We start from the raw sequence: 27308 nt of genomic DNA, 5'->3' as shown, positions 1-27308 counted from the left end.
TGGCCGCGGTCGCGCGTTATCGAGACAAGATCAAGAACGTCCATTCAGTTTGCATCGATAACATTCCGACGACGACGACGACGACGACGACGACAGTCCGCGTTTCGCAAGCGGGGGTGGCGAGACCGGAATATACGCAATCCGCTCTGCTCCACAACTATCGTTGCTGCTGTTATCCGAGATCTTCTAGTCTGAGAAATTCCAGCTTCCTGGTCTTTCTCTCTCTCTCTCTCTCTCTCTCTCTCTCTCTCTCTCTCTCTCTCTCTCTCTCTCTCTCTCTCGCTCTCGCTCTCTTTTCTCTCATGGAAACAGGATAAATCTTTCCGATAAATAACAAAATAGATTGCGCTTTACGGAATTACAGACTCGTGGAGATTACACCGAGAGAAAAATTCATTATTAATCTCTCTCACATACACACACACACACACACACGTTCAGTGCCGACCGTTTTGAGAAAAAAGGCAGTCAACACATGTGCATGTAATAATTGTCTGTTAATCATGAGCCTAATCATTTATTATAATTATAAAATTTGTATCATCTCCATGATTTATTTTTATCTTACTAATTATTGCTAACGAGACGCTGTAGTAGCGTTTATCATAAAAATATGGCTCTCTCGCTGACCATAATTGCCTCACGGTGCAATCGTAGACACAAATACCAAGCACTTTTTCTCCCAGTTGTACGAGAGACGAGGGAAGAGAGCGGGGAGAGGTCTCACTTTTTCCCTTCAAGGCCGGGAGGTCTGAGATCCTCGCGAGATATATTTTTCGAGTCGCCCGCGATGCGTCCCACGCGAAAATCGTTGAAAATCAGGTCTGAGCCAGCTCGGAAAGCGCTCCACGAGAGCAGACGGGGAGCGTCTGCGCCGCGTCGGCGACGCTCTCCGAAATGAGGAATTTCCAACAGTGCCCCGGCACGGCTGCACCCTCGGAGCGCGAAGGGTGAGAAGTCTCTCGGAGAATCCGAGAGTCAGCTGACCGGGAACGCGAGCAGAGTCGCGCACAGCTCCGCTTCGCGTTTTACCTGAGAAAGGACACGTTTCGCTCACGTTTACATTACATACGGCCCATCGGTGGTCCTACCTGTTTCCATCTGGGCACGATGGGCCGCATACTCACGCACGCACGCATGCACGCGTACACACAGACACGCCTGATCCCCATAGGATAGAAGCTTCGTCTCCGTTTCTCCTCCGCTTTATACCTGCTTTTCTTACTTTCTCCCTTCTGCTTCGAGCCTGCCGACTTGGCCCAGGGCTGGACTCGGCGATTAACATCCGACTTCTCGGCTCGGCAGGACGCGCCCGCGCCCGTGCGACGAGAGAGAACCTGACCTCGAAGTGCCAAGTCACCCCCCCCCCCCGATCATCCCCCGGCTGAGTCGCCGACTGTCTGCCGACCGCTGAAGCCCTCACCCTCGAACTCGACTTTGCATGAGCGCAGATAACGACTGCTCTTTTTTTCTACATGCTACAACTTTGCGATAAGATATCACCTGATCCCCCCACTTGCCGTGTATCGAGGTCGCGTGCCTTCGCAGTCGTGAGCCACCACGGGCGGCAGGGAGGAAAGGGGAGGAGACTCGCGACTAGAAGAAGAGAGAGACACCTCCTCCGCGGCCGCGGCGGCGAGCGCGCCGATTTCTTCCTTTCGTCAGTGCGTACGTTTCAATTAACGGCGACAGCCGTGCAGAAACGGCCCTCGGCGGGGACCGAGGAAACGGTGCTCCCTCGGCGCAAAAACCGGCTTTAAAATCCGAGTCTGGCTGGCAACACTCTCTCCCTTCCATCGTTCGGCGGCGGCGGCGACTCGACGAGTCGCCGGAGTGTTCGCCGACCGGCCGCCAGTCAGACTTGGTCCGTGACGGTTCTAAGCACGCACACCGGCCCGTGTTCCTCGTGAGCTCGTGCAGCCGTCGTGCTCGCTCGTGCGCGCGCGCGCGCGCGCGCTTCTGACCGCGCGACGACGTCGTCGTCGTCGTCGTCGCGATGCGCGGCTCGACCCGACGCGCGCTGGAATTGACGAAACGCGCTCGCGAGTGCGGCTCGCGAACGCCTCGGTGAACTAGTTGAGATCCACCGGGCCCCGAGGGACCACCGAGGGGCCCGTGAAAGAGAGAGGGGGAGAGAGAGAGAGAGAGAGAGAGAGAGAGAGAGGGAGAGAAAGAGAGGGAGAGAAAGAGAAGCAGGTAGAGAGGAGCCCGGAGCGCGCGGAATGTCGTGCAGAGCGTTCGGCCAGGTGAAATTCGGCCGCACCGTTGCGGTCGCCGGATGCCTGCAGGGAATCGCCCGAGGATTACCGTAGGATATCGATAGGAGCGATCGAGGAGGAGGAGGAGACGTGGGAGGATCCCGCAAGGTAATAAAAACAGCCTCGCCTGAGAGACGAGTGCGCTATCAGCGAAGTGATGAGAACTCGTTGTTTCGCTGCTCGCCGAACTGGCGCCAAGAGAGTCCTCTTGGGCGGCGGGGCGGGCGGCAAGGGGGCTGAGCGCGGTCGCGGGCAGGATCGATCGATCGATCCTTCGATTTGAGATCGATCGATCGATCGATCGATCCGCAATGCTCGTCGAGGAGTTTCGGAGCGCCGACCGTGCCGACCCGCAGCACCTGGCCTTTGTGCTCCGGCTCCTGTGAGCGCGATCGCTCGAGAAAGAGGGAGGCAGATAGATAGAGAGATAGAAATAGATAGATGGATGGAAAGAGACGGAGGGGGAGGGAGCGGGTGGAATGCATATGCCGCGGCTGCTCGCGAAACAATGCGGACTTGTGTGCATCGCGGCGCGCAGCTGTCGCGCTCGCGCTCACAGAGCGCGTGCGACTGCAGAAGTGCGGCTCGCGGTATGCAACGTCGGAGAGAAAGTGCGTCCTCTCTCTCTCTCTCTCTCTCTCTCTCTCTCTCTCTCTCTCTCTCTCTCTCTCTCTCTCTCTCTCTCTCTCTCCCCCCTCTCTCTCTCTCTCTCTCTCTCTCTCTTTCTTGCCCATTCATCGGATAGCGCGGAACGCTGCGGCGACGCTCGGCCGTGACGTCAGCGGCGAACCGCTCGTCCAGGTGTTAAAGGTGCGAGATGCCAAGTTGGCGTCGATCGCGCAAGCGACCACACACACGTACAGAGAGAGAGAGAGAGAGAGAGAGAGAGAGAGAGAGAGACACGTACACCCCGACTCAGGTGTCGGCCTCTTTATCTGCGCTTATCAGCCAAGCCGCGAGTCGCGAAGCGCACTTTAAAACGCGGGCAACGAGTTCGGTGACGAAGTACACGGCCGCGGTTACGAGGAGAGATCGAGGCGAGGTTTCGTGACGGCAATGAGCACAAAGGCGAATAACTGTACCGACCCCCGATATATGTGTCTCACCGTTGGCGCGCATGCGCGCGCGCGCGATCCGTCTCCGCTTGACCTCCAATCGCGCGCGGCACCTGGATGGAGCCGAAAAACCGTTGCTCTCCGAGCGGGCCGAGCGGAGAAAGTCGCAGCACACTTTTTCGTCGTCGCGACGTGCACGGCCGGGTGTACACGTGAATCCGTCAATTCGACGCGCCCGCTAATCGTGGGCGTCGAGGGCGCGTCGAAAGTAGCGGGCTGAAGGAGACGACGACGACGACGACGAGGAGGTCGCTGGAGCGCGCTGGTCGCGACCTGAAACAGACCTCTCGCGCGTCGCGTGTCACTCGACTCTGTCTTCTTCTCGTCTCCTCCCCTCGTCGCCTCGACCCCGCTCTTCAAGGTGCTGTTGCGCCAGCACACGGACTTTTCACGGTCACTATCGTGGCCGACGCAATCGCCGAGTGGCCGAGCGGGAGATCGTAAATCTCAGATGCTCGTGAACGGCTTTCATGTGCGGACGGAAGAATCGGAGCGATGGGAAACGCTGGAATGAAGCGCGCGCGCGGAGAAGCGCGATCCAGGTCCTCTCCCTGGGGCGATTTCGACCTGACGAATAACTGCTCGATCGAGCAGACGTCGGCCCGGCGAGAATTTACTCGACCGTGATCTCGCCCCCTCGTCCGTTTGTCCGCCGAAGGACTTTTATCAAGTTGCGAATATCTCTCGTTATTATTTTAGAAAATTCGTCCATTTGCAATTGTTCCATATTTCATATTCCATATTTCATTTCATAAAATAATTATTATCAATATTATTCTATATTATTATTATTATTTATTATATAATATATTATTTAATAATATATTACTATTAAATATATTATATTATATATTATTATAAATAAATATTATTCCGAAGTAATTCTCTGTTCGAGGAGACAGATCCGCGTAGACGACAAAAATTCTCAAAATTTTTCTCAAAAGACGGCAAAATTCTCGGAGATTTTTGTGAAATTCTACAATCCCAGGAAGAATTGGACGTGTCGCGGAGGATCCGACCGGCGTTTGTCTCACCCGTAACATCTTATCCTTTGATCAAGCATTTTGATTAATCGACCACCTGCGACTCGGCCTCCCATTGGCCCAGGCGTTCGCTTGATCGACTGTCTGAGAGGCAGCCTCCTCCTGGACTCGCGAGTACAATTATTTGCGTACATTTTACATCGCCACCGCATACCCTCCTCAGCTTCATTCCGCGCGCGCGCTTGAAAAATCACGCAGGATCCACGCAGCGCGTTCTCGTCTCTTTGGGAACCAGGGGCGTATAATTTATGGCCAGCGCCAGCGGCCTGAGAAACTCCCGTCCCGATGACTCGGTAACCTTGTAATCGGCCCGCGAAGGAGCTCCTTAAGAATTTCACGGAAGGACCCTCGCGGAGGGGTTCCTCCCGTTAGCGTTCTCCTCCGGCGAGCAGAGCGGAGGTATTTCGGATGCGCGATTGTTTCGCGTCGAGGAAGAATGCCGCCACGCGGCAGAAGTTTACGCCTCGCGAGAATGTCTCCGCGTCTTGTTATTAATCGAGCACTGATTAAAACCTCGGAAAGCAACGAGAGAGAGAGAGAGAGAGAGAGAGAGAGAGAGAGAGAGAGAGAAGAGGTACGTCAGGGTCTTCGCGAACAGCGAAGTGTTCAAAGTCGATTTTTTCAAAGTCAACTGACCGCTCATTAAACAGCGAGAACGACGCGTATCTCGCGATGCGCGATTTAATCGGCTGATCTTAGCCTCAGAGCTTATCGATATTCGAGAGACCTCCGCCACCGCGGAATCATTCGCCGGGGAATCGTTACATTCCACACGTGCGTGTGTGTTTGTAATATATCGTGTCAGTATAAAAGCCCGTAAAGCGAGAAAGCCGCGCGCAACGATAACACGCCGCGCAGGGCGCATATTGCGCGGCGCGAATAAACCGCGCGTAATTGCGGCTGGCACTTTAGCCGCGTCGCCGTTAGACCGCCCGCTCGAACGAGCGGTGTTTAAATCGACTAGCGGAAAGCGCGCCACTTCGCGGTTTCCTTTTCTGGAAAGCAAGTCTACCGTCCGCCCGGCCGACGTACATACATATACGCGGAAACGCAAATCTGCCGCCGTAAAAAGCGTGGGATTTTCTCTCGCGGGGCGGGGCGAGAAATGACACAGGTGCTCCGTTTCGTTGGACGAAGTCTTGGCGTCAAACGGAAACTAAAGACGTTTGCTGTGTATCATAAAATATACAGGGTGTCCCATTACAATAAACAGTCGGTTCGAATATCTCGAAAACCGAGCCCGATAGACAAAAATGTTTCAGACAAAAGTTGTATGGTTTCAAGGGGGAGAGGGGGGGAAGACAAAAAACAGAACTATATCGTTTTGTTTACAGATGGCGCCGATGACTCTTTCGAGATATTAATTGATCATTACTTTTCTTAAATGGAAACCCAAATTTTTTATTATGTCATCTTTTTCTACCGATTAATTCGAACGACTTTTGTCTGAAACATTTTTGTCTGTCGGGCTCAGTTTTCGAGATATTCGAATCGACTGTTTTTCCTTGGGACAATGGGACACCCTGTATAAAATAACACTTCAAAGCGCTTCCTCGACGAAGCGGTATATGTACAATATTTTATTCGCAACGACCTACGTTTCATATTAATCAGGTTTAGTTTGATACGGTATAATGTCGTACGTATGACGTGTGATACGATGCGGTGACATATGATACGTCAAGCTGTTAGAGTGACGGCTTAGCCAAACAATCAGGTCGTAATGTATACGCACGCCCGGACACAATGCGAACGGCTAGAGGGACCGATGAGTTTCAGTTTAGTAAACGTGGGGGAAGAACCCCAGCTCGTGTGATCGAACAAGGATCAGGCAAAAACTCATAATTCAGAAACGACGTCTATGTTGCCACGAACAAAGTTGGAAATTTCGTCGGAATTTCTAGCCGAGCTGGAGAGAACTCGGCTGGGATAATTGAGAACACAATAGACTGAATAGAAACCTCCTACGGAAATCTTTCTATTCCAACGAGTTTTCGTCTGGTCGCCAAATAATGGGAGTTCAGTCAGGCTGTTTTCTTCCCGTGGTTAAGGCTTAAAAAAGCGTCTCGAAATTGAGAGATAGAGAGAGAGAGAGAGAGAGACATCACGCATGTGTTCGTCGAAGAAACTCATTAGTCGGCACCGCCGCGGTAATGGAACTCGCTGCACGTCAGGTATGACCCAAAATGCAAATGCACCGCTCACCCTTGATCAGTCAACGCGTTAAGTTGAACAGTGTTTACCTAACAATGGCTCGCCGTCGTTCTTCCCGTCGCGACGCCCCGCGACTCCAGTCCGGTTTGCAAGTCCGCGGACCAGGGGTCAGGTCCTTCCGGTCCTGCAGCCAGCCGGCCGCTCCTTTTGCGCACCTGGACGAATATATCCGGGGACGTGTCTCTTTCTCGAGTCGACTCGGGCTCGCCGAGAGAGACTCTTCTCCTCGCGTCTCTCGTATCTAAAGCGAGGCAAGGCCGGAGCCGGCATTGTTCCTCGATTTTGCCGCGCAAAACGTCGGCATTCATCCTTCAGCCTGCATGCGCTCGCATGCATGATGAATATCTCGCCGCGCGCTCCGCATTGTGCAACTCGAGCCGTTTATTCTCGAGAGAGCGGCTAGAGTAGGAATTTGGAAAAAGGCGCGACTCACGTTTGCGTTGAGGTGTGTGTGTACGTATTTGTGTGTGTGTGTGTGTGTGTGTGTTGCACCGCTCGCTACGCTTTGCTCATCTCGCCTTGAATCCTTTTTCCTTTGTTATCCCAATTAGAGGATTCTTTAATCTCTCATTGGTGAATTAATTTCTAATCAGAATTCTGGGTGTAAACGATTTGTTTAATTGCCGATTAATTCTATAGATTATTCGTGATATGTTTTTCTATTTATGCGCAACGAAGAAACCGACTCTAAATTAAACGAAAGATTGGTCGTTGGAAACCGCTCCTTTTGCATCTCCCAATGCATCGTAATCCTTCGTAATAGAAAAATTCAAAAGGACAATCATTTTGTACGCGTGAAAAACGGCTTTTTGTCGGCTCGGAAGATATTTCTCCGTGCAAATGTGTGCCTTCCAGATGGAAACCGAAGTCCGAACGCTCAAGAAGGAACTGGCGCGCACTCAGGAAGCCCTGAAGGCCGCCACGAAGAGATGCAGGGACCTGGTGAGGGAGTTAGACCATCGTACTGCCGGTCACGAGTCCGAGAGAACTCTGCGGGACCAGCAACTCTCGAGGATATTGCGGGCTCTGTTGGTCCTAGAGGCGCGTCTCAAACAGGAGCAGAAGTCGATCAGACAGCTGCTCTGCGAGAAGGACAACGTCATTCGGAACCAACAGCTGGAGATCGCGATGCTGAGGCGTTACACGAAGAACTACATCAAGTGTAAACGCGATCCGACGCTGGTCGACGTCGAGGTTAACGCCAACGTCGACAAGAACCTGCAAAACTTCGGCAGTCTGCAGGTAACTTGAGAAAATCTTATATATTTCAGCTATACATTTTCCGCTTCTCGAAAATGGAACACAGAAACGATAATATAGAGAACTCTACAATCCTCACAGAGAGAATGAAAAATATTTCAAGAGTATATATTTAAATTATAGCAATATTTCCGTTATCGCTTTTCCCCCGTATCGGATTTTCATTCGTTTTGATTTCACCGCGAGAAATTTAGAGAGTAGATTCGTAAAGTTCGTATCGAGGAAGGATAATTTATCTTGTTAAAAATTGCATTCGTGTTCTGCGTCTGGCATATTTTTTTGTTATCGACACAAAGTAGCGGTAACGACATACGTATATAATTCTCGTTAATATTTAATTATATTTTACTTATATTAATATTTAATTTTTACCGCGGTAGTCTACTCGCTATAAAAACATCTTTTTATCTATGATTCTCTCAATATATAAATTCGGTATATAAATTCTCGACCAAATGCTACTTCCAGAAGGAGACGCTGCAGGAGAGCGGCCTCGGCAAGGACATCGCGAGTCTCAAGTGCGAGATAATCACGCGGCTGAACCCAGCGGCGGCCGGCATCGTCCTCGAGGAGTTGGATCGCAGCGGCGTGAGGAAGACCCACAGCTTCGCCGGCAGCGATATCTCCAAGACCAGTATGACCAGCAGCGAGAACACCGACGCGTCGATCATCACCACGACGACCGAGGGCAGCCCGTCGTTGCTCAGCACGGAGGGTTTCTGCGAGGGTGAGAGCACGGACGTGTCGCCGGGATCGACGTTGAACAAATGCTCGAGCAGGTGCACGCCGATGACGGTGACCGACAGCGAGAACGAGACCACGATGATCGTGGACGAGGACGAGGAGGAGGAGGCGGAGGAAGGCACCGTCACGATTACGACGACGACGACGACGACCACGAAGAGGAAATCGTCCCTGCGCAGAGTGAAGGGGCAAAAAGTGCCAAAGGGCTCAGAAGTAATCGAAGTGGTCGGCATCACGAGGACAGAAAGCAAGGACGACGGGATGGACTGCAACTTCGTCTCGGAGGACGAGGAGCAGGACACGAGCACCAATCTGCAGGAGAAGAGCGAGCCGATCTACGTGAATGCCTGCAACGAGACGAACGAGAGGCACTTGCAGCAGAAGACGGAGCTGTCGAGGACGGAGGACGATTATAGCAACAATAATAACATGTAAGTTACCATCGATGATTGAAATTTCCATTGAATGTGCCTTTACGTGTGTATCCGGATATATTTGCATAATATAAAAAAAGATGTTCTATAAAAATTGTTCGTGGCAGAAAAAAGTTTTATAAAAAAGGTTGTCAGAGCTACGAGATAATAAATTTAGATGTATTAAAATAAAATATCTTTATTTATAAGTTTTAATTTTTCCCTACGAAAGAAATAATATTAGAAAGTTGGAATAATTATATTCTCCAAAGTTATACATATATATATATATATATTCACTTTCAAGTGAGAAAGTATACAAAGTTGCTTTGTAACCGGATATATATTTATTTTGTTTCTGAAAGATTAATTCTGATTTCTTTTCGCAGCGAGACGAAGATCGAGCCGCCTGAGGTGACCGTGGAGGACACCAGCATCAACTGGTACAGCGATCCTGACGAAGACAGACTGAACGATGACATGTTTCGGCACAACGTCTACAGGCCCAACAGCAATCACAACTCCGTCCTGGAGTGTGTCAATCAAATCCTGCTGCGCGACATGGAGGAGGAGGAGAACATGCTGTCGGCGCCACGCAGGTTCAAGCACCGCGGTAGGATTGTGCGTTTCCAGCCGGCTAGATTGTCCGACATCGAGTCCGTGGGTTCCGAGATGGAGAGGAGAAACTCCGAGGAGTCTACCATGGACAACAAGGAGCCGCCACGGGAGGACGAGGTCCAAGAGAACGAGGGCAGCGCGTCCGAGGACGAATTTGGCATGAGAATCGTTCAGAAAGAACCGGACGACGACTCCAAAGACTCCAAGGCGATCCCGTTGGTCATCATCGAACCCAAAGTCGACGTCGAAGAGGCGAGGCAGTTCTTATCGAAGCCCCAAGCGAGCAATCCACCCTTGAAGATGGAAAGGATTGAGGAGAAAGCCTGCCTGCAGATGTCCACCAGGGGTTTGACCATCGCCAGGCCACGTTCGACGAATCTCGATTACGAGGACATCGAATCACTGCCGGAGGTAACGACGACACAGACCTCGCCGACGCCACCGAGGACGCCGCCGGCGTTGCCGCCGAAACCGCAGTTCCGCAACAACACGTTGACCCTGAAGAAGATCCCGAGTCCGTCGTTCTTGATCGATGAGAAGAGGTCTCAGCAAGACCCCGGAAGCGTGGACTCTGCGAGAAGAGGTATTCTGGAACTGCTGTCGTCGTCGACGTCCAAAGCTGCGAGGAGCCTGAACCTGGACGAGGCGAAGAGCTCGGCGAGGAGCTCAACCAGGAGCTCTACGAGAGAAGCGAGCGGTCGCGAGGAGGCTGGATTCTGGAAAAGCAGGTTCAACCACGTGCGATCGTCCTTCCAAGCCAGGCAAAAGGAGCCGGAGCCGACGAAGGGCGCGGCGCGAGTGACGAGTATCGTCAGGCACTTTGAGGAATTCAAGATCGGCGACCCTGAGGAGCAAGCGACGAGGGACAGAACTCGCGCGAGAGAACGACACGCCGAACTCGAGCACGTAAGTTTCTTCACGGCAGCGAGATTCCTTCGCGAGTTTACTGGAAACCGAGATAGAGGAAGCTAGCGAAGTGAATTTCAGTGTTGGAACCTTGTTCCTTTGTTGTTGTGTTCATTTCATGTCACTTCAACTGTATTAGCTTATTCACAGCCAATTTATACAATGGTCTATTGATATATTTTATTATATCCTGTCTTTGAGACTGTTCTTGATGTAAGTATTGAAATTTTTAGGGCAAATAATTGCAATATTTTCCTTAATTCAATGAAAAATATTGACCAGGTTATACCTGATGGGGACACCTCTGGGGATAAAATTTTCTATTGTTTCACAATGAATGCATCAACAAAACGCATGTCTTGTCTTATCAAGAACGCGACATCTTCATTGGTCCGTCTTCTCTTCAGGACTTCGACATCCGGCAGAACTTCGAGGAGTTCAATCTGGACGAGTGCGACCTGTCGGACGACCCCGATCGGCCCGAAGGTGACGGCTCCGAGAGGCTGAGCCACTCCTCTCTGAATAACCCCGGGCAGAGCGAGAGCAACATCGCCAAAGACAACAACAATATGCCTGCCGGCAACAACAACGGCAGCAGCAACAGCGACTCTGGAAGCAGCGGTTACGATCACTTCCTGGAGGCGACCGGCCTCAGCAACAAGTCGATCCTCACGCCGTCCAGGCTGCTGAGCAACCACAAGAGCATGCTGAAGCCGAAGGACGTGAAGTATAAGAGCAGGATCAAGGCCACGGCGGTGCTGGAGAGGCACGGGGTTCAGTCGACGACCGGTAATACCACCACGCACGTCAGGCACTGGACAGGACCGTTTGTCTGACGACTGGCCAGTGTCCTGCCGGGCAACATTTTCCGACCCGCCGTCTCGGCCGACAACTCGCCGATAAAGACGTTCAGAAGGCCCTCCTCGCCCTGAACGCCCTTCGAGCATCACTCAACGAGTATCTTCTCCTTGTGTGTGTACTTATTGTAATACGCGCGAGTCACTCTCGTCCTTAAAGTGCAAATGGAATTTTACAGTATTGCGCGAGAAGGAACAGGACGTCGCGTCACGATGAGAGCACGAGCGAGGGGAGTCCGCGACATCCGCTCATGAAAGCTCCCTCACGAGCGTCCTGTGCCTTAGCAAGTTGCGCCATGTAAAACGCGTAACATGGTGAGAGAATTCTATATATAACGTCTAAGAAAAAAAAAAAAAGATACATGAGTCCTTAAATCTTTTAGATGAAAAGAGAAGGCGATCGCCGCGTCGGTTCCGGCGATCGGTTAATTTATTTCATTTATATCATACTTCGCTCGTCGAGAAGACGTTCGTACACAACGCGCAACGTTGACTCGGTTGTTCTTGCTGTGAGAGAAATTATTTATAGACCCTCGTACGGTGTCTGTCAACTAAAAATATAACTCTCGTCTGAAAGTTTGACACTCAGATTGTTCATTTGTGAAGCACTGTATATATCGCTGTCGCGCGCACTGTTCGTCGAATGAATACACAATACGGGATATAATTAGTGACTTGTCACGCACGTGATCTTTTATTAAATTATTGTTTTACATACAGGTCTCTATGATAAATTACAATTGTGTGCGATCAATCGAGAAAACTTACGCCATGTGATACTTACGCAAGGTATAATATATATATATATAAAATGAAGGAAGATCTCGGGAGGAAGATAAGTCTAATCTCGCGTTCCGCCGACGCCGAAACAATCGTGCTCTCTTCTTCTCACCCCCTTCTTATCCTCCGAAAGAAAAAGAAACGCGCGAAGTGACACATAATCTCGGAGAATTACCCGATACACGTGCGAGAGTGAGCGCAGAGTTCGAAAGTTTTGTGAACGATGAACTACGCTTGATCACGCATGAAGGGAAAAACGACACCTCAATTGCAAAATACTTCAAGTTACACAAGCGTTTGCGCATTAAGTCTTAAGTATGAGAAGGAATTAGTATGGCGTGCGACTGAGAAAGACGCGAACACAGAAAAAGGAACTTAGGTTAACTAAATGAACCAAGTGACTCTTAAATACGGCACGCTTCGTTCTCGCCGTCCGCTTGGACGAACATTAATTTTCGCAGGGGCGAGAACGCGATGTTATTTCGTTCGACGAGCTCGTTCGCGCGGCAGAAGCGCAGATATGTGATGTCGGGAGGGGTCGCCGACGGATCCCCGACAGAGAGAGAATCTCGAATGTATGATACAAACGTGTGTACATATATTATACATACAAGTATAATCTTCTACTATCTATCAAAAAATACAACGCAAGTCTATAAAAATACAACGCTGTCGCTGGTATCAAAATCTAAATCGGGGCGTGGAAGAGGAGGAAGAAACGCGTTATACATCGAGTAAGTTTCTATCTTGTTCACTTTCTCTCAGATATAGTAAAACTTTTCTCTCCTCATTTCTCCTTATAAGCGTCGTGGGCATTTCATTCTCGCAGGGTTAGTATAAATCACTCGTTCAGGCACTCCATTATGCTTGGCTAATATTACGCTCGATACGAACGAACGAACGAACGAACGAACGGCGAAGGAATCGCTCTCGACACACAGCTGCTCGCGAGGAGACAGTTTTGGCACGCATCTTCGAGTCTCTCAAGTCTCCCTTTCCGCGCGGAAATCATAAAAGAACTGCAACAGAAGGTAGAGTGTCGGTTATTTCCGGCAAGACCGAAGACGAAGAAGACGCAACGTGTTCGCGATGGAAGAGACAACCTACCTCCCTGTCCAAATCCTTCTGCGTCCACACCTTGATGACGGGAAGTTTGTTCTGCCGAGAGGAAGAAAAAAAGTATCATTAGAGGTTGTAATAGCAACGACGTCGGACATAGTCATTAGGGACTGACGCGAGAGAGAGCGAGAGAGCGAGAGAGAGCGAGAGAGAGAGAGAGAGAGAGAGAGAGAGAGAGTTTCTCTGCGAGAGCAAACGCGGCATACTCACGCTCGCGGAATCCAAATGAGCGGTGAGACGTGGGTTAAGCACGAACGGGACTCCGTCGAGATCGGACGATCCCGGAAGCGTGCCGTAGATGGGCGTCGACCCTATGGCCGATGACGTGGGCGGTTGAGGCGCGGGCCTGGTCGGCCTGATCCTTGCGCTGGGAGTGAGGATCTCGTAATCTCGATCGCCCGACTCGTCGCCGTCCTTGGCCGCTCCGATCAGCGGGTAGATTCCATTGGCCGGTTTTGGTGAGAACTTTGGTTTCGGAGGCCGCTCGGGAGCTGCTCTGTGAGGGGTCCCGTTCGATGGATTCGGAGAAGCGCTTTGTAGTAAGCTATGGTGGAAATATCTGTAGTTAGAGTTGGAGTATGCGTGCGTGTGTGTGTGTGTGTGTGTGTGTGTGTGTGTGTGTGTGCGCGCGCGCGTGCGCGCGAAGCCGGCTCCGTGCAAGAAATGTACGTGACAGATGTTCGCCAACGTTCGCCGATACGTGAAATTCACACGCGTGTATTAAGTTTCTTCGCTTCGTCTTCTATCAGTTTCTACTCGTTTCTTCTTGTATGAATTTCTTACATTTGTTTTGTGTAACTTTTTCACTTTTTTTTCTTTTCTTTCTTTCACATGAATCTCTTCATCTCTTTTATAGATCCTTTGGTACAAATTTCTTGGTTTCTTTTCACTTTCTCTTCAGGCAGGAATTTTTGCGCTAACCCAACGTCCCTCCGACACTCATGAGCGATGCGCTTCAGCAACGTTGACCTGCATCTGTCATAACACGCGTAGCCGGCTCAATAGAAAATTAGCATATGGCTTGGTTTGACGCCAAAGGAGATGACTCACTCTATATTAACGTACGACTGCGAGTTCGAGTTCGCATTTGTGATATCCACCGTCTTGTAGCACACGCGAACGCCGTTGATGATACTGCAAGCAGCGAGAGACATCGGTGAGATACAAAGTCGTGGGTATAAAGCGTCGGACGCGAGGCTTGTCGGACGAACATCGACGACATCGTTATCAGATAACCTACCCAGCAGCGGAGAACCCGATGGGGGCCAGCTTGTAATCTTTGTGGATTATCCTGCTGCATATTATGATATCGGTGACCGCTTTCTCGCACAGGTCCTTATTCCTAAGTTTATAGCACACCTGTTTCTTCCGCCACGCCCTCTGCCCTGCAAGAAATCCGCCGCGACGCGGTTTTTTACACGACGTTTGCAATGCTAGATAGCAAGACCCGACCGCCCAGAAGACTCACTCGAATCCACGGTGTACGAGATCATGCAGTAGCCCTCCGGCGGGGTATCTCGCTCGTTGATCACCACGATATCCTCGACCACGCAGTCGGGCTGGCCCTCAGTCTTGGAGAAGCAGATGTACCTGCCCTTCTTCTTGATGAACAGTCCGCTTTCTCTCCATAGATCCGCGTCCGTGTCCTGGTCGTACGTCCTCGACACCTAAGCCGAACACGACAGGTCGTTAGAATCGTCTCTACCACCGGAGCAATTGCGTTCGGCATCATCCCCGGCGAGATCGCGCTAATCAACATAACTCCGCTCATACCACTGTGAAGTTCGGCGGGCACTTGTCGACGTCCTCGACGACGCTAATGGCAGTTATCGGCCTGTCGTCCGGCAACACGGCCGACAGTTGATGAACCAACATCTTGCAGTTGGTCTTCTTCGACATCTCTGCTTGATCCCGGTTACCTGTCGATTCACACATCACCCGGTCAGTCGGCTCGCACAAATCGTGGTGAAAATTCGCGCCGAATCCTAAGAATAGGCGAAGAATAACGACGCGAGGGATCGCCCGGGATCGCCCGGGATCGGCGACTCGCGGGGAACTTGGTGCCGCTGAATATTTGTCGAAAGCTTGAGATTAGATAATACAATGAAGCCATCATCATCGTCGTCGTCAACAATAGATAACGAGTAATTCAAAAGTTAATGCGTCAAGCTTCCAGGCCACCCCCGCCCCTCCCCGGCGGGATCGCGCCAAAAATACGCCCGACGTGACCGAGATTCTCCGCTACACGGCGGACTCGCAAGCCGTAAAAGCGATCGACTATGAAACAAGTCTCTGGCGGGTCTCGATTGAGAACGGCGCGCTCGTTAATCCATGCGAGAGACGCCGGTTGGTTCCACGGGAAAATAGAGTCATAAAGGCGTCCGTGGCGGTGCTCTCTTATCGCGTGAGGCACTATCCGATTCTGTCGGCCCTCGCGCGCGCTCGATCGAGTTTCCGCGCGCACGGGCGCGAGCCGCGTTAATTACCGTCGTTAATTAGTATTACACAATGGTAATCGATCCGTCCCTCCCGAGTGACGGTCCGGCACAATCGCACCGGAAATTTGTGTCTCTCCTCCTCGTCGTCGTCGTCGTCGTCGTCGTCGTCGTCGTCGTCGTCGTGAGATTCTATTAGCGAGGAGGAGCGCGAGTGAGTTGTCGTCGTCGTCGTCGTCGTCGTCGTCGCCGCCGCCGTCGTCGACAATGTCGAAGAGAGTACACTGGTCTATTATGAATTAACGGGCGGAGTTGAAGGGTCGAAAGAGGAGGAAGGAAAAAGCGGAGACGGAGAGCGAGAGAGAGAGAGAGAGAGAGAGAGAGAGAGAGAGAGAGAGAGAGAGAGAGAGAGAGAGAGAGAGAGAGAGAGCGAGCGAGAGAAAGAACGTAAAGTGGAACGTACGTCGGTGACCTGCGAGAGCGGGCGTGTTGGATGTGTGTGTGTGTGTGTGTATGTGTTCGTGGAAAAACATTCCGATGTGATCAAGAGTGATGCATGCACACTGGAGGAAAGGTCCGGCGAAACGACTCGAGTCGAGTTAAATGAACTCGATTTCAGGCTCGTGTGTGTATGTATGTGTGTGGGTGTGAAGCGATCGCCTTGTGATGTTTCCGACTGTTTCGCCGTTCATTCAGACCCTCCTTTGTTTAACAACAGACTGCGAATCTGGCTCAATGGGGCGGTCGTAATTGTCGTCCAGTTCGTTCAGTATCTCATTGGGAGAATTGTTCCGAATTGTCGCGGCGCTTGAGCCAAGCTGCTGATAGTCACACGCGGAACTGTGTACTCGGTTTCGTTGATGAATTTCTTTTTAGTTTCGGTTAATTTTTTCTTGACCAAATCTTTCGCCGCAGGATCACAAGATTCCTACGTCGAATGATCCGTCTCATTCGACGTAGGTTCCTGGTCAATTTGCTCGCAACTTGCGCGGTCGTGTCTACCGGACTCGGTACCCTCCAGCTGATTTTTCTGATTCGGTATAAAGGCTCATCTACAATGGCTGCGAGAATAAAGTTGTACGCGTAAGCACTAAGAAATGAATCAACCACCGTCGATTATTATAACAATAATCGACTGTGGTTGGTTCGTTTCTTACCGCTTACGCTTTCAACCTTATTCTTCCAGCCATTGTAGATGGGCCTTAAAGGTCATTCTATGATACGTGTCGTAAGTTGTAAGCCGTGAGAATTGGCGAATCACAGTCGATTATTACAAAAATAATCGGCTATAATTGGTCAGTTCTTACGGCTCACAACTTACGACACGTATTGTAGAATGACCTTAAAGCGTCGTCTACAGTGGCAGTAAGCAGTAAGAAGTAAGTAAGCGTGAATAGTAAGAAATGGACCAACCACAGTTGATTATTTTTGTCATAACCGACCTGTGATTGGTTTATTATTTCTTACCGCTTACGCTTACTTCTTACTGCTTACTGCCATTGTAGACGACGCTTAAAGCTTCAGTGTAAGCTTTAGCGAAGCCTCAACGTTTATCAGGCCGAAAGTCATTTTCCTTCAGGGCTTTTTAATCGCTTGTGTCCGGATGGGGATATACGACACGGTATCATATGATAAGATACGACAATCGGAAAAAAATTATCGATCAGCCGAGTAATCAATAGTCATAACATGTGCATATATCCTGATACGACACGAGCGATTAATGAGTTCTTTTTTTCCGACAAATATTAGAGGCTTTATCGAGGCTTTTGACTCACGAGCGTGACGATCGTTTCGGGTTTCTCGTTTTCATGCTCACCTGCCAGTCAAAATAAACAGGTAGCCCAACCTTCGGTAGGCATTCATAGGTCGAAACTACGAAAACACGCAGGGTGCAAGGCAGCAAAAATGCTGTCAAGAAGAAAATCAACGATCAAAACGTGTAGTCAACTCCCCAGCACTCAGCATTGGACGATCCTCGATCCATTCCCGCCGAGCAGAAAACTTTTAACAACGTCCAAAGAACGTTTTGAGAATATTCCTACGTTCTAAGAACGTTTCAAGAACATTCCCTGAAGAAAATCTTGCTAGCTAATCTGAAACTTGAGAAATCCCGCAATCAGCGAGCTATCTTCTCAAGGAAATACGGAGAATCAGCTAATAAGTGTGTGCGAAGCTTTATCTGAGATTCCTGCAGAATTCGGCGAATCAATCCGCGTGTAAACAAAGCTGCACATCATACACCCGAATGCAAAAGGACATTCTTCCGACAGATGTGATCGCGAGCAATGGTCGATAAGCGGGCAGATTTACACAGCCCAGCCGAGTCGTCGACAGCCGAGAGGCCGACAGGCAAATATCTCTACACAGAACCTCAAGTGTGATAAAAAGAAACCTCAAAGCAAACACCAAAGACATAACGGAGTTACCTTTCGGAGCTACTTAAAACGCTAACTTCCAGTCAGGACGAGATCTCGAGGCGAAAACGCCACATGTCAGTCCGGCCGGCTCTGTTCCGGAATTTAGTGCTCAGCACGCATCCCGTTAAGCGTGATCGGCCAGATCCTGCGGACTCGGCCGAGTGCGTTGTTTCTCTCAGCGACATCATCAACGGAAAACACGGAATTCCCTCGACGACGTCGAGCCAGTCACGGTCGATGTCGCAACGCACGAGTCGAGAATGCGATGACAATTCGCTTTCGCGTCGACCACGAAGAGACCGTGCGACGTCTCCAACAGCATTGTCTGCCGACGAAGTAGCCGGGGAAGCGGCGACGCTTCAGCGCGTCTCGCCCGAGCGTGATGATCGTCCTCGGCTGGGCAAACAGGATTCCGAAAAGAAAAACAGAGAAGCTCGCATGCGACACGTACCAGGTGCGTCGTCCCGAAATAGAGACGCATGTTTACGTTCTGCGTTCCCGGTCGTAGCATCGAGTCCGCGAAAAGGAGGCGTCCCGGGAACGCGGAGCAGCTCCTTCGTCGGGCCGGCCGAAGGACATCAGACGCGATTCAGGGCATCACGCACGGAGAACACGCGAGTATAACTCCTCTGGAGCTCACAATGCGTCTCTCGTAGACGCTCTAAAATGGTGCGACTCTCTTTCGCTCTTTGTGGGTGAGACCACCTCAGGTGGCGCGAGATCATTCAGGATGTACCTGACGACGTCCCGAGGATCCCCTGGGATGATTTCTGCGCTACCTGGCTTCGTCGTACTTGATGCACGTAGCAGATGCGCGTTGCGCCTAACTGACGTAACTAGCAGCTTTAACACACGAGGTTATATACTTGTGTGGGTATATACAGTGTGTTTGTTACGGGGAGCTTTGAGTCGTGTGTAGCTTTGTTGTGCCAGGACTGTGCGTGTGTGCGTACGTGTGCATAATCGACACAACACAGTACAATAGACCTGGCACAAGTTACGTGCTTCTGGAGAACACAATAAGTTTCTCACGGGCGACATTAAAATGCACGTTAAGAACATTGTGCTCGCTCTATGTGTGTTTGTATGTGTGTGTGTGTGTGTACGCGAAAAGACAAGATTCTCGCCAAGATTATTTGGCTATGCGAGATCGGCCGGCCGCTCTCGGATGCCTTCTTTTTCTATCTCTATCTCTCTCCCCCTCTCTCTCTCTCTCTCCCTCTCTCTCACTCTTTTTCTGCTCGAGGGCGATGTCGACACAAGCACGCTCGATAGAAGCTGACCTTACCGCGCAGCGACGCGCCGTGCCGCGATCTTTGTCCCTTCTTCGCTCGTCGTCGTCTTCGTCTTCTCCTTCACACCGCCACGTTCTCCGCACTGACGCAGCGACGACGATGGTAGGACACGGTGTGGTCCCACTGGACGACGTTCATATTTCCCGACGGACGACGCGCATGACACGTCAACCGACGACTACGACACAACGACGTCGAGGAATGACATATCACTACCGTGCGACAAGGCGCGTTGCGAAACTGTTCGAAAAATCACCGAGCGCTGCTGATGCCGACGAGCTCGGCCACGCTCGACGATGTTCGGTAAAGTTCGCGCCCTTCGGTTCGTTTCGCTTCCCCGATATAAAGACGCGCATTCCTACGAGGTCGTGATGAAACATCGCAACTACGAAGAGATGAACTGCGGATCGCTACGCAGCTGTCGCAACGGATTCCCCAAGAAACATTTCTCAGGGAAGAGAGACCGCAGATTATCTCCATTGGACATCAACGGCGTTCCAAGACCCGTCGACAGAGGGAGAGAGTAGTCGAAGTCGTCGAAGCGAAACGAGCATGTGGATGTCGCTTGAGTTCCATACGCGCGGTTTGTGGACATTAGGTGCAAAAGTGCACGTATAGCACTGAGCCCAATCGCACTTTAGTTTAAAGGTCCAATTCAATTAATTCAATAGATGGCTCTGGGCGTATACCGCTCCAACGCCACTCTCATTAGTTGAAGGGTCTGCACAGAGAGAAACCTGAGAGCGGGCATGGCTGCATTTACAGCGTTATGGAAAAGTTGGCTGATTCGCAGCGCCAAATGGGTCCATTTTTCATGGACATGAACTACTAAGCCAATGTCCACGATTTGTTGGTACTATTCCATGCTATGTCCATAATTATTTGGTTCTGTTCTGTGCTATGTTCACGAGCGAGCTAGATTAGTTAGATAAAAACGAAGAATCGGTCTTTGTCTCACCACCAGCGAATAGACAATCGCGACGAAGCGAGCCAGCAGCGATATTATCGTAAGGCGGACGTCGCCGTCTCCCCTTTAACCCCCTTATTTTCCTTTCCACATTGTTTTATATTCATAATTCGGGAAGAAAATAATTTCGAGAGTTCGGACGATTTCTAGCAATGACGCGACAGAGATAACACGCGGCCACATTAATTTGTCATGACTTTTATATTATTGACTTATAATTACATAAACGCCCATATATGCAAATTATAGATAATTATTGCGCGTATGTTTTAATATTGTATAAAACAATATGGTATATAATAACAACAACTTCATTTCTTGCAGTAATTTTTTAAGATCTTCGTTAAGATCGTGAATTAATTTTTTTCTTCATCAATCAGTTTTCTGCAAAAATTAAGATTTTTAAAATAAAATATAAAATGTTTCTCTTCTCTTCTCTCCGAAGAGTTAATTAAAAAATATGTACTCCACAGAGTCAACTAACAAATGTGTAGTCAGAAGAGTCAATTCAAAAGTGTACTCCGAAAAATCAGTCAATTTAATAGCGTATTCCGAAGAGTCAATTTTAAAGCGTACTCTGAAAAATCAAATTAATATTGTAATCCGAAAAGTCAATTTATAACAGAATATTTACTTCGATGATTCAGCTAAAGAAAAAAACATTTATTTATTATTATATTCAGAGAATAATATTTAATTTATTATTTATACTTATCTTACTTATGCTTACCCTACATATGCTTCTTTGAATGAAAAATTTAATTTGTTGACTGACTCAGATTCAGATTTGTCGAAATATCTCTTATGCGCAACTCTTGAACAGGTAGGTAGTAAAATAATTTTTTTTCTTTACGAATTTTATAAACTTTTCACGAACATAAAAATTGAAAGATTCTCAGAGGACAAATAACTTTTCTTGAACATTTAAACCAAAGGAAAATCTTTTCCCATTAATAAAGAATGAATAATTAATATCTTACACAAGAGGAGTCTTCATCCTTGAAATCACCGTGCGATTTTGCTTTCAGAAAAGTATAATATTGATGTAATAGTAACAAATGCTATTCAAAAACGGTGCAAATCTCAAACATTTTTGAGAAATGTAGGTTGAAGTTTAATCTTTTCTGTTAATGTCGTTATAGCAGTAAAATTACCAATTTGCTTCAGTAGCGCAGTGGATCAGGCTTTGTGATATGAGCGTAGAGGTTGTTCAAGTGTGTTATTTTTACTATCACAGGGAGAGCTATGTAGAATGTATAATAATACGCAGACAAATTCTTTACATAATCATACTTATTTCTTTTAGCATGAATAAAAATGATCAATGCTAACGTGATAAGTGTATATCGCAATTGTACGTGTACGCAATTGTACACATACACACACACACGTACACACGTATACCAATGACGTCAAAACCGAACAATTCGTGAAAATTTTTTATTGATCGCAATTGTACGCAAAGACAAAAGAGAAGTACACGGGTCTCCGCGGGTATCTCGTCATATTAATTGTCTATAAGCTGATAAACAATTGATCTCCGGTATTTACAAGTTACGCTTGTCCGCAGCTTGTTCGGTTTTGATATCATTGGTATCAGTGATGCGAATTTGGTGACGGGCTTGCACGAGGATTCTCCTCCCCCCCCCGCATATACGCACACAGCCAGCTCGGTCAATCCGCGTGAGCCACGCGATCGGCAATTGTCGACGCGCCGAGCGAGCGAGAGAGAGAGAGAGAATATCATTCCCTCCTTGTCGCTCTCGTTCTCGCTCAGCGAGCGAGCCTAATTCTTTCTTACCCATAATCTGAATCGCGGGCGCGACTGTCTCTCTCTCCTTTCCTCTCTATGACAATACTGAAAAGTTTTGTCTACTCGGCGCACCGAAATTATTACAAATAATATTTTATGCTGCTTTTACTCGCTTTGAGCAAGCTTCTTAAGTCGTCAGCGAATTCGCAAAAATCTGAACGCTATGATTGGTAGGCTACAAGACAATAGTTACAGAATTTCAACTCGTCGGAAATTTTGTCGCTGTTGCCTGTTCCGTGTTCCATTCTGCATTGGCATATGCATTCCTTATCGGAAATTTCTATTTCTATTGATATGCTATCGCTATCGTTATTGGCTAACGCTATCGCTATCGCCTAGCATTATGTTTTGGACTTTAACCTCGCTCGCGTCGCTGAGTGAACACGAGAGCGAGAAGGAGGGAATGATATCTCTCTGTCGCTCGACGCGTGGTCTACACGGATAGACCGAGCCGGCTATGAGTGCGTGCGTGGTGGGGGAAATTAGGAAAGAGTCGTGGATATTGGTATTGTAGTTGATGTGCACGGTTGTACAGAGAGCGCCTTATACTGGGCTCGGCTAAAAGCGGCCCATGACACCTCTTCTTCTTCTCTCTGCTGATAATAGCGATTCGAGTTTCAATTCTAGTAATATCGAACATGAAGCTATCGTCCAAGGTCCATAAATAGAGAGATGGAGAATCAGGTCCTTTCATCCACTTCATATATTTGGCTCGAAAATGGCGACGGCCGTAGCTCAACCATATATGTAATACTACTATATTGCTATTTACGCATCTCTCCCATAAGCGGTAGTGATGTCAAGAAAGTGAGACAAACGATACGATAGATATAGGCGATCATGTACTTTGAACGTTATGCGCATGCGTTAATATACGTAGTAGAGGTTAAAATAAAAATATGTAAGAATAAGATGAAAATTGAAGTAATATTAAATGAAATAAGAAAATAACTTAAAAAAACTGAAAGTGGGATTCGAAATATGTGTCGATGGTTATTACAATTTCTAATGCAGTGTGTATAAAATCAGTGTGGGTATAAAAATAACCGAAATTATATAATATTATTTTCAGATATTCTCATCGTATAACATGCGACTGTATTAAAAATAAATATTAAATAAAAATTTACAAATTAGTAGAGTAGAGCTACTTTTACAACTATTGGTACAAATATATGTTAATTAAATATTCATAAAAACAAATAGAATAGAAAAAATATGTATGCAAACACTAATATTGAAAAAATGCAAATACAACAATTCTACTATCTAATATTGCAGCATTGATTGTTTATTATATGATTACACATCAAATGTATTTATTTGTTAATAATATGTATGAACACATAGAAATAAAAACACAATAGTATTTTTACGAATAGTTTTGTTTAATATCAAAATGCAACATTTTATATACATAGGAGATGCTATTGATTGTGAAATAATATAAGTTTTGTATATTTTTGGCTAATATAATGAGTATTAGAAGACATGGTTTTGGCTTCATGGAACAGTCTTATGTTTATATATAATGATATTATACGCTTACATAATTGCGTTTTATGATTATCTAATATATCCTGAGATAATATATGGTTTTGCATGGTATCATTGGAAAATGAAAATGATAATTTACGGTATATAGTGTTCATTAATAATTGTTGTATCATCTTTGTTTGCAATTTATTTGTATATTGTCGGATAGTTGATTCTGCTATTTTACAAATCCTACATACATCATCTGATGGTTTTAAATATGGTCCTCTATTTTTGAGCTGTGATAACAAAGGCAATGTATTACCTAATAATTGATTTTTACAAATATCACAATGTATAGTGTTATATAGTTTATTAGAAATATATCCTGCTATATTTTGGACAATGTTATCTACATATGGTGTGAGCTCCCAACATGTTTTAATGTAATCGTGATCAAAAGTAATTGGTTATCAAAATAATATGTTTCTTCATCTGCTATTGGATATTTGAATTGTTTTAGATTCGACGTTACATGAAGAATGTCTAAGCTATCAGACAGACAATTACCATTATCAAACTCTTTTAATTCATGTCTGATTAATAGGCGTTTATAAGCTTTTGAATTGCAAAACATGTGGATTATTATTGAATCCTCCGCGACTTCGTATTGCACTAAAAAATGTTTCAAGAAAGTCTTGAGACAGTTTACATGTTAATAAATATGTCATCCCCAAAGATTTTAAACAATCAAATAGAGGAAACATATTTGTTAAACATATAATTAATCCAAGAAAACCAGTTTTCCTATTAGTTTTTAAAATAGGAGTGCCCTTTTCATCCTGTAATGTATTAATATATGCTTCAAAATTTTTAGCATGTGCTTGTAGTTGTACATAATTTTCAGAAGTTAATGCTGTATTAAATTCCTGACGTGAAAATTTATTTTTACAATTCAACATATCACCCATGTTGTTAAAATTCAAACAAAATTCAGCAGTTGCTTTGCAATTAACAAATCGATGTGTGGAATCTGACATTGATAAGAACATTAGTGCATTGTATACGCTTGCACTTAATGTTTAGCTTGCCAATTTTACATTCATTCTATTATTTTGAAAATTAATATGTTTATTCGTGAGTTTATTAATGTTTAAACCTTCTTCTTGTTGTAATTCATGCAGGTTTACTATATGACTCCATTCAATTATGTCACCACTAGATGTTTGTAAAATTTTTTTGTCACCCAAAGTATTTCTTACTAATTTTATCATATGACAAAAATCAAAGAACACATAACATTTCTCCGATGTAACTGGATTTATAAAATATGGCTTAAAACTATTTTCATATGTAAAATTTGCACCCAGAGCAGTGCACATACTAATATTACTTGGAGCACCATCAAAAGTAATGGAAAAAATTGTATAGTTTATTTGATGTAATTGCTGAAATGCATGTATTAAGAGATTCGACCGTTCTGTGCCATTTAATGTTCTAATTAAAAAATATCCTATTGGGACTTTCCAATTATCATTTAACGATACTGCCATAAATACTAAAGCATTTTTTGCTGTAGGAATAGAGTCATTATCGTAATCTTCATTTTCCAAAGTGCCAAAATCGATACCGCCATAAAATCGTTTCTTATCAAAAATAATTTGTTCCCTTAGTGCCATTTCATTTATAACTAGGTTAATAATAAGAGGTTTATTACTACGCTTTAAAATGGCATCTAATGCTTCTTTTGTAAAACCTGGAGATCCATCGATTACACGATACCAATTTCGCAATGTGGAAGAACCTGGTAGTAAATTGTTCCATATTTTTCTTACATATGTATATGCTTTAGGAGAATAGAAGTGAAGTGTTAGTGCAAAACTACGAATTTCAGGAGAGTAACTACCGTATGTTTTCAACTTTCGCGACATTATCGCTTTCACATTCTCTGGTAACATATTCTAAATGAAACATAAAATATAAATATTTCCTTTTAAATAAAGTTATTATACATAATATATATCTATCTTCATTACTGTATGAAAAATGTCGCAATATATTATATAATATTCCATAATTTGTGTATATACAACTGTGTATGACGCACTACGAGCAATATTACTATTTATGAACATACCATGAAATTGTCTGCAGCATCTGCAGAGAGTAATTTCGATTCTTTTAAGTGTGCTACTAATTCTTGCAATGAAACAATTTGCTTTTTCAATCTTCTATTTTTTTGTTGTAAAGACTTCATTTCTTTACATTTCTTTTCATATTCCTGTTTTATAAACGTGATAACCTTTTTAGCTCTTTCTTCTGTATTTACATCAGTAACAGTAATTTTCGAGATATATCGAGGCTCTGCGAATAAGCGTTTCTTTGGAAGAGTGACAGTACTTTTTTCAGAATCTAAAAATAGATAGTATTTATTATAACAAAAGTGGCATTTATATATATATATATATATAAATTATTTCTTATTGTAATATGTATAAGTATTTTATATTATTTCTGTATATATATTTCATATTTAACTTACATAAATAAGAAGTAGAAGCTTCCAGTATTGATTGCATTTTACATATACCTGAATCTATTACTGCGGGATCCATTGTTGCAGCACTCGATGCAGAATTTATTGTTGTAGAATATGTTGTTGCAACATCTGTCGTAGCACTCATTGTTGCTGAATCTATTGTGGCATCCGTCGTTGCAGCATCCATTATTTTTGTATATACCTTTGAATCTATTTCTGTTTGAAATATCGCAGGTTCCTTAGATATATTTTCTCCTGCTGATATAAATATTTTACTTATTGAATGATATTGTATAGTTCTTTTTGCAATAGCTGCAACATTTACTAGTAATACCTGCATTGGGTATACCTTCAAGAGGTAGTCTCCATTTTTTCTGTCTAATTACATTTTGCGGCAATCTGAAATGAGTTGAGCAAATGTACAAATGGGATACATCATCTGTGTCATGTAAATGGCATGCTTCCTTTCATTTTTTACGTATGTCTTGTTTATTAGGAAATCTGAAAAATATAATTTATATAATTTGTTATTAATTATTGTAAGTCATATATATTTTAACTCATTATTTGTCAATATAATTACTTATGTAAAGAAATATTTTCTTCCCGTGAAGCTTTTCTCCCACATAAATAGCATGAGCGCATTTTTCCTCTTCTTTTCACTTTTAGAAACGTAACAACTTGTATATCTGATGAGGTTATGCGACTCCATAAAACACGCGCATGCGTATTTGCGCCGAAGTACGCATTTGAAAGATGAAGCGAGAAGATGATATATGCTGCACCGTGATGTTGGCTTCACTCCTCTTCGTCTCGATAGCAATATAGTAGTATTACATATATGAGCTCAACTGATTAACCACTTACCAACTAAAACATAATACTACACGTACATAGGGTGCCTATGGCTGCGTTCCAATATTCACTGCCAGCCCTGAAAATCTATAGTATATGTGACATAAACTATATATTTTCAGTACTGGCAGTGAATATCGGAACGCAGCCATAGTATCACATGCACCAACACAGATTCTCT

At 46.0% G+C, this 27308-nt stretch overlaps 2 protein-coding genes across 8 annotated transcripts in view; one reads left to right on the top strand and one right to left on the bottom strand.

Annotated features, from left to right (window-relative positions):
* LOC105180577 (uncharacterized) overlaps nt 1–12237 on the top strand; it is a 47399-nt gene extending 35162 nt beyond the window's left edge. For 4 of the 6 annotated variants that reach the window (XM_011136732.3, XM_025307550.1, XM_011136735.3 and 1 more), the window contains exons 2-5: nt 7486–7872; nt 8359–9065; nt 9437–10571; nt 10979–12237. In XM_011136732.3, the coding sequence (XP_011135034.1) occupies nt 7486–7872; nt 8359–9065; nt 9437–10571; nt 10979–11407 (2658 nt within the window). In that variant the 3' untranslated portion in view covers nt 11408–12237. Of the gene's footprint in view, nt 1–563; nt 2367–5862; nt 6591–7485; nt 7873–8358; nt 9066–9436; nt 10572–10978 lie in introns of those variants that run through there. The other 2 variants (XM_011136733.2, XM_025307551.1) reach the window with 2 other exon arrangements.
* Nucleotides 12238–12801: 564 nt separating this feature from the next.
* On the bottom strand, nt 12802–19888 carry Mvb12 (multivesicular body subunit 12-like Mvb12). 2 transcript variants are annotated; one of them, XM_011136737.3, is made up of 8 exons: nt 19466–19888; nt 15101–15246; nt 14796–14994; nt 14568–14712; nt 14378–14461; nt 13538–13871; nt 13316–13366; nt 12802–13227 (listed from the first exon to the last, which is right to left on the bottom strand). In XM_011136737.3, exons 2-8 carry the CDS (start codon nt 15224–15226, stop codon nt 13192–13194), a joined length of 975 nt encoding a protein of 324 aa, XP_011135039.1. In that variant the 5' UTR covers nt 15227–15246; nt 19466–19888; the 3' UTR covers nt 12802–13191. The 2 variants fall into 2 exon arrangements, with proteins under 2 accessions (XP_011135039.1, XP_011135038.1); XM_011136736.3 differs by having other exon boundaries at nt 19471–19886.
* Between the last annotated feature and the right edge of the window lie 7420 nt (nt 19889–27308).

This window comes from Harpegnathos saltator, unplaced genomic scaffold, assembly GCF_003227715.2.
Source record: "Harpegnathos saltator strain DR-91 unplaced genomic scaffold, Hsal_v8.6 scaffold9, whole genome shotgun sequence".
In the NCBI taxonomy this organism is placed as follows: domain Eukaryota; kingdom Metazoa; phylum Arthropoda; class Insecta; order Hymenoptera; family Formicidae; genus Harpegnathos; species Harpegnathos saltator.
The sequence above is the reverse complement of the archived record's forward strand: the minus strand, read 5'-3'. Positions and strand labels throughout refer to the sequence as shown.